The sequence below is a fragment of the Carassius gibelio genome, chromosome A16, assembly GCF_023724105.1.
Source record: "Carassius gibelio isolate Cgi1373 ecotype wild population from Czech Republic chromosome A16, carGib1.2-hapl.c, whole genome shotgun sequence".
In the NCBI taxonomy this organism is placed as follows: Eukaryota; Metazoa; Chordata; class Actinopteri; order Cypriniformes; family Cyprinidae; genus Carassius; species Carassius gibelio.
The window spans coordinates 16,699,259-16,707,085 of NC_068386.1; the positions used below are offsets into that span (position 1 = coordinate 16,699,259).

The following is a 7,827-nucleotide window of genomic DNA, read 5'->3' on the forward strand; positions in this document are numbered from 1 at the left end:
GAATCTATGCTCTTTTTCTGTTTGTCAGGAAGGCATTGGTCTGGATGCCATTAATGATGCTTTTCTCCTGGAGGGAGCGATCTACCGCCTTCTTCGCAGAAACTGCAGAGGACAGCGCTACTATGTGCATCTGCTCGAGCTTTTTAATGAGGTAACACACACAAAAGTTTCATTACTCTGATACAGCACAGTACCACATGTGGGCATATTTTGACTTATTGTTGCACACTGGCAGCTTGTTCATTAAAATGCACAGCCTGTTAGGCAGTCTCTATTGTTTAATCTTAAACCTGAATCTTTTTTCTTCAAGACCTCTTTCCAGACAGAGCTGGGTCAAGCTCTAGATCTGATGACGGCACCTCCACACAAAATTGACCTTGATCGCTTCACCATGGAGAGGTGAGATGGTGTCTCAGCTCCTGAAACCTCTTATTTGCCCAATCGTTGACTGATTTACAGTGTATTTGCTTCAGGTACAAAGCCATTGTGAAATACAAGACCGCATTCTACTCCTTTTATCTCCCTGTGGCTGCAGCCATGTACATGGTGAGTTTTGCACACACATGTCTATTAATGATTTTTATTTATTTTTTTTTATTTTTTATTTTTTATGAAATCTAAAGCATTATTTCTGTAATCATTTTCTACTTTGATTACAGGCAGGGATTGAAAATGAGACGGAACACAACAATGCTAAAACTATTTTACTTGAGATGGGAGAGTTCTTTCAGATACAGGTATAATAATAGTGTAATAAAGCATCACTTTTGAAGCCTGGTCTCCTCAATGCTATCAGATCTTCTCTTAGTTGTATTATACCAAAGCATTCAGAACATGTTCGTCATTGACAGGATGACTACTTGGATTGTTATGGTGACCCTGCCGTTACTGGAAAGATTGGCACAGATATCCAGGACAACAAATGCAGCTGGCTGGTGGTGACCGCACTGGGCATCATGACGCCCGAACAGAGGGCCGAACTAGAGGTGAGACAATGTGGGACAGTTTCTAAAGGGAAATAACTCCAGAAAGCTTACTAATGTAGTAGAGTTAACAGATTTTCCTTCTTTCTCTCAGGCATGTTATGGACGTAGTGATGCTGAAAGTGTTGAAAGGGTCAAAGCTTTGTATGATAGTCTGGAAATGCCTATTCGATACCATCAACACGAGGAGGAGAGCTATCGCCGCCTTCAAAAACTCATCCAGCTTCATGCCAAGAATCTGCCTCATGCTGTTTTTCTTAATTTTGCCAAGAAAATATACAGGAGAAACAAATAAGGCCTGGTTCTGAGATATGAAAGGACACACATGGAGTTTTTAAGCAAGCAGACCTTTATCAAATAAATATGCAGTGATGGATTTTAGTGGTTGAATAAATATAGAAATGGTAGGTTTTATCTGCACTTTAAATATACTGTCAAGAGTTTAATTATTTGTCATAATAATTTGTTTTCCCTCTGTTATTCGTGCAGAAAAAAATAAAGTATACTGATTCAGAGGTCTATTACAAACAGCACACATAAACAATTACTGGTAGTGTTTCACTTGGGGTATTTATGTAAAAACCATATATACTATTTTCATCAGGTTTTTGGATTGCATTTTCAATGTCTTTTGGCAAATAAGAGAGAAATGGAAAGTATAATAAGGTGTAAAGAATAAAACAAATATTTACAAGAGAAAATTAATGCAGATGCAATCCCAGTGAATGGATGCACATATATTCCTTCAAAACCAAACCAAAGGCAAATAAGCAAAGAAATACCTAGATAAAATATCTGCCCATGCAGAACACAGAATTTTTTTGTGAAATCTGTCACGTTAGGTTATACTGTACATTTATACACTATACCAGAATGTCTATATCACGTATCCGGTTATTCATCAATCGCCATGATTGCTGTAAATTTGGATTATAGAGAGACGAGCTATGTGCTTTTAATAAAGAGAAGTGATCAACATTCTTTTAACGTGCACTTTTCTTGTTTGAGGAGATGTTTGAATGAGTCTGTGCAATTGAAGTGTCTCGAGCTCGCTGCTCTCAGTTTGGTCCGGAAGAGGAGAGATGCTGCTGAGGGGCGTGGCCTCGAGGATGGGATGAGAGAGAGAGGAGGAGAGGAAGGGAAGGGTGGATGACGGAGCGATAGACGGGAGGAAAGAGTATAACGGCGTTTAGTAATTACAGAGTCATGGCTTGTGCGATGGAATAGAAATCGAGATCAAGAAGAACTAGTCCTTTATATCCTTCTGGAAATTAGGTAATTTTGTTCGTGTTACATTTTGTGCGTTTTGTTTTATTGCCGGATTTTCCTGATAAATATGTTGTTTTGTTTATAAGGTAAGATATTCGACTATTTATCAAAGACCGATGCGTTTTTATTGTGAAATTATGGATACAGAACCATTGAAGTCTACGGAGGAGGCGTCATCACATCTTAGACATCACTTAAATACTCTCTAAATATTTCATAAATTAGCCACCAGATAAATAATAGACAACGGCGTCATATATTACGTGATGTTCAAATATTGTATTTATATCAATCATGAGTTTATTCACTAAACGCGCGCTAGGCCTAGATTTACATCCTCTGTATCCAAGGACATTGGGCGCGAGCAGTGCATTGCCCACAGTCTTCATGAAGAGCAAAAACAGCGTTAGTCATTGCTTTATATACTGCTCCACATGCCTCTCGCAGAGTAAAAACACAGATTTTGTAAACTAGAATGTAGAGATTTCTAGTTGATTCGCTGATGTGTAGGCTATAATCATTTTGTTCTCTCTCTTGTGTATAGAAATAATGTTTACGTAGAGTATTCTCTAAATAATGCACGCATTTCCCAAGTAAATACAAATGTGTTCTTATCTAAGGTCATCAGAGCTTGGGTAAATGCTAAAAGACGAAGATAAAGATGCCAAGCTCTAAAAATATGGCAGTTTTTTTCTTTACTCTTACAAATAGTATTTTAATAATATTGAAATCATATACCCAAATGAAATACTGTTATATATAGCATTATTGAAATTATTATAAAAGTCATTATTAAAATTATATATTATTTATTAGAAAAACAACTGAATATTATTACTGAGCGTGCAAGCAGTTTCTTAAAAGCTGGTATGTATAATAGGTACACGTTTCAGTTGTGAATTCAGGGAATAGTGTATACATTGTTATGCTCTGAGAAACTGGAAATAATATTGATGTCCAGTATCAGTCCAGAAGCAGCAGAGAAGTGCTACTTAATTCAATTTACCAAGTGATGCTAAAATTTTTTTGTAAAATTTCTCAAGGTGGTAGATTTTTGTTGTTTTAAACAAAATCTGTCTTTCTTGATATTTCAGGTACTAACTAGATCCAAGATGTGACCTCATATGTTTACAAACCCCTTAGAAAAACACCAGAATAATAATAAGGACATAAAAACTATCCCACCATGCACCCCTCCTCTCGTCCCTCTGTGCCCCCACGGTCCCGCAGGTTTGACAATAGGCGCACAGAGGTAAAACCAAGCCAAGGGGCTAAGAGGGAGGACAAAATCATGAACATGGCATCTTCATCCCCTCGTCGTGGCACTCGAGGACCACCTGAGTCTTCCAGGTTAAAGGGCCCTGGTCAAGGTGCACGAGCTCCTGTGGTTCAGTCCAAACTGGTGCGGCCACAGAAGAATGGTGCTCACGCAATACCAGCAATCTCAAAACCAAAAAGTGGACACACTGTTTCAAACCCAGTCCCAGCTGTGGATCCAAACTGTAATGAGCCAAGCCTACCTTGTCTGTGTTGTGATGGCCATTCACCTCAGGACATCAACAGCCTTTTTAATCACAACCACAACAACAATAACACTGTAAACATCGGGCAACAAATGAAGCTGCCACCGCCACAGAAGGAATTGGTAGTGCCAAAACAAGACATCAAAGAAGATGAGTGTAAGCCAGAAGTAATACAACCTAATGTTATCCCAGTGGAAGAGAAAGAGGAGGAAAATGGCATTGTGGATGAAAAAGAGGGTGGTGAGCTCAAAAACGATGACTGTAGTGTAAATGTGAATGCTAATGTTGATGAGAATGGCAACGGCAATTGTAATGGTGAAGATGATGAAGATGATGACGATGAAGATGATGAAGATGATGATACTCTTGTCCCTTCTTCCTGCAACTGTCCAGAATCCATGCTGGACTTCTCCCTCACATCTTCTACCTCATCTTCATCCACATCCATCAGCAGCTGCTCTGATCTGGAGTGTGACTGCCCTGAAACATTTTCATTGTCATCACTGGACCAAGAGGCAACTGAATGCTATTCATCGTCTTGTTCCCTGGATACCAACTGCCCTGCCTTTCAGTCCAGTGTCTTACCATTGGATCTCAACACTTCTGCAAGATCGCCTTGCTCTCCTGATGAAGGCTATCCCTCAGCCCCATGCACTCCATCCTCTGACTACATAGACAGCAAGGGATCAGAAGAAGGAAAATGTAATAAAGTGGATCTCCTACATTTTTTAGACTCCATAGAAGAGTTAGGAAAAATGGATCTGTTCTACCGCATTGCTAGGCTGGCATGCTGGGAACTGGATGGTGAGCTGATTGTCAGAGATAGATTGGATCACCATCAGAAGCTTCAGAGGGTTAACAAAGAGGTAAAGTTGGCTTATCTTGTGAAACTTCAGGAGGAAGGGTTAGACTTTGACGATGAGGATATCACTGGAGTTTTGGATGAAATGGGGAACATTGAAATTCCATGGAAGTTGTATAAAAGCAACAAATCAAGTGAATCCCAGGAATTTTCTGATGCAGGGGTAGATCTGACAGTTCCTTCTGACCTTGATGAAACCCCTGCCTCTGATTCACTTCCTCCATCACCACTGGATCCTCCTCCTAGGCCCCCGAAACCTCCAACAAGGCATGTGAGTGCCCATCCAGAATCACACACTTACGAGAACATCAGCGGACAACATGTCTTCTCAGTCTCATCCACCGATGATGCTACAAGTATCCCTGTCCCTGCCTTGCCTGTGCTTTCATCCTTATCCTCACCCCCACTCCTGAAACCTCCTGTCCCTCCTCCACCGCCATCACAGCCTGTGCCCTACTTCACCCTAAATACAGACAGACCTGCTCTTACCTCCCCCACCCCACCAATTCCTCCTCCAAGAAGACGCCATAAAGCCCGTCTAGAGGCTCAGAGACTTGCTGAGCTTGAAAGAGAAAAGGCTCCTCTGTCTTTTCCACCACCAAAGTCCAGGCCTCCTCCATTGCCACCTCCACCTGTGATGTCCTCTCCTCCAGCTATTCCCCCTCCACCATCACTCCCACCACCTCCATCTTTTCATGCTCTGGATGTGGAAATCCGAAAGTTGCTTGCACTAGCAGGCCTCACCCAAGCTGAATTGCTTAAACTTAGTCCCGAGTTGGGTGTCTGTGTAGATGTTGTCTTGGAGAATGAGCAACAGCCTATGTCTGATGTCTCTCAGATTAGAGAAATCAGTTTAAACAGGACACACGAGGAAGAAAGTAAGGATATTCCAGATAAGGGATATTCCAGTTCAAGAGAAGGATTTGGTAAAGACAGGTCTACAGTTGTAAAGGAATTAGATACTCTCAGTGAAAAGGGAGTTTCTAAAGATGAACAGAAGGAAGCAAACAGGACAACATCCTTCACAGAAATGGCAAGACGACGTAAGAGAAATGGTCTACACTGTAATCATAGCTGCAGCTGTGTTTTTGGATCTCCCAACTCATATTACAGCACTGATCTTAGCAATACAAACATCCCAAATGTTAGCTTTGGAAGTTTTGATTATACTTCAATGATTGCAGATACACCTCCTCCACCACCTCCAAGACCATTGCCCCCTTGTCCACCAATTGCCTCCAACCCTCCTGAACTTCCTCCTTTCAAGCCATGCACTCTACCCGCCAATGCTTCTCGCCCTGACAGATTTGACTGGTTGATAGCCTTCACTCCAGATACAGAGTCACCACCTCTTGAGATGCGAAAATCATCCAATGATGCCATATTGCAAAAAGGCCCAACTTCAACTTCAGGATCAAAAGTCACAACCTTTAAAGAATTACGCAACAGAAGCAAACAGAGCTACCCACCAGCTCATATTCAACCAGAACCTGATCCAACTGTTATCACCCCAGACCCTGATTTCCTGTACAACCTCAAATGGAGAAGAGAAAAGATTGATGGGAATGGCTGGGAATATACTTCCCAAGCACAAGCCTCATTTCTTCAGCCACCACCCACTCCTGCCTCATTGTCCCTATTTAGGGAAATGTGCCGCCTGAATAAACAAGAAGATTGCCCAGCAGAACCCATAGTGTCCCAACAAATTGGCTGTTCAGTAAGTGAAGGCAGCCTAAGAACTATTTGTGATGAAAGAGATAAAGCTGTTGACACCAAGACGATGGATGATGAAGACAAAGTGGAAGTTAGGGGATTGGCAGATGGAGCATGGACTTTGGAAACCAGGACAACAGGTAAAGTTGCATTTCATAAATATAGTTGTTACTCTGACCTGTTTTGTCTTATAGAGTTCATCCACACAATAAAACAGAGCAAATGAAGTGGAATATTAAGGAGAAAGTAAAAGAACAGTAGTCTGATGACATGGAAAGTGGTGAGCCAAGATGAGAGTCACGAATTCAGATGGGCAGATGAATCAGCAGAGCAAGACTGGAGGGAATTTCAGAATGTAGCAGGCTTAATGCTGTGCTGTTTCTCATGTCACAATGCTTTTTAATTATTCATCCTATCAGCAGGCTAATTTTTTTTCTCTTGTCCTCTCTTTTTTTGCCCTGGCTGGCACACATTATATATCATACTTTTCACTGTCAACCTTCCTATATGTAGTTTTAAAGTCTAGTTTTAAATTGATTTTTGAAGTGAAGCAGAATGGACTGACATTTTAAAACTTTAAAATTATATTTACTATCACAAATATTGTCTCATACATGATGCACACTCCACACCTCTCCTTCTTTCCTCCACCTTGCTTTTTTCATTTTTCTGACATGCCTTGTTGTCTCCTATTATTAAATTTATACTCCTATGCTTGTTATTCTCTCATCTCATTATTTTTAATTTGCCATTTTTCTTTTGCTCTGCTCCTTGGTGCACTTTTATCTGTCAAATGGAAAAGGCAAATTTGCTTGTATCAGGTTACTTCACTTTTGACTTCAGATATAAATGGCCTCTAATGTGCCTGTAAATTGAGTAGTAAATACATTTAAGGGGGGGCCTAATTTTTGTTTACAAGGTTAACACATCATGCAACTCTGCTAACCCGTGCTTTGGCAATATAAGTAGGCTACTACTTATTTTATTCATAGATATTGGTATTCCTGAATTTAACTTTGGTTTTTAGATCTTCAAGTTTTGTATATCTGTTTTAGTTTGTGATAGTAAATAGCTGTTTAGTGAATCTTTACACCCTTCATCACTCATATTTCTGGCTGTGTCAGTTAGATCAAAAACGTGACCTTATGCCTTTAAGTGTAAAAAAGGTGTGACTCAGACCTTTACACCAATCACAGTACAGCAACAGGGAAACAGGAAGTGCTGAGTCAAACTGACTTCATATGAGAGAGGGAGATATCGGGCAAGGTAAAGTAGAATGCTTTTTATGTGTATAAATTGTAATTCTCTAGAGATTTGTACTGTAAGATGAAAATGTACACTTTTTGACTGAACGGGATTCAATTGGATGGTTCAATTTTATAACACTTTTACTCTTTTTGCATAATCCACTGAAATGCAACATGCAATCTACTGATATGAATCAGGAGGTTAATGCCAGTGTTTGAGATCTAAAAGA

At 40.3% G+C, this 7,827-nt stretch overlaps 2 protein-coding genes across 6 annotated transcripts in view; both read left to right on the top strand.

The window, feature by feature from the left end:
- LOC128030794 (farnesyl pyrophosphate synthase) overlaps window positions 1-7,827 on the top strand; it is a 66,803-nt gene that overhangs the window by 2,081 nt on the left and 56,895 nt on the right. Inside the window, exons 5-10 of one of the 4 annotated variants that reach the window (XM_052618766.1) lie at window positions 29-151; window positions 311-399; window positions 474-546; window positions 660-737; window positions 852-986; window positions 1,078-1,964. The exons of the other annotated variants lie outside the window; for them this stretch is intronic. Coding sequence (XP_052474726.1) covers window positions 29-151; window positions 311-399; window positions 474-546; window positions 660-737; window positions 852-986; window positions 1,078-1,278 — 699 coding nt within the window. The 3' untranslated portion in view covers window positions 1,279-1,964. Of the gene's footprint in view, window positions 1-28; window positions 152-310; window positions 400-473; window positions 547-659; window positions 738-851; window positions 987-1,077; window positions 1,965-7,827 lie in introns of those variants that run through there. 4 annotated transcript variants of the gene reach the window in all.
- Window positions 2,095-7,827, top strand: part of LOC128030791 (uncharacterized) — a 77,070-nt gene continuing 71,337 nt past the window's right edge. The window contains exon 1 of one of the 2 annotated variants that reach the window (XM_052618761.1): window positions 2,095-2,258. The gene's annotated coding sequence lies outside the window, so the exon portion shown is untranslated. Of the gene's footprint in view, window positions 2,339-7,827 lie in introns of both variants that reach the window. The other variant, XM_052618763.1, reaches the window with a different exon arrangement.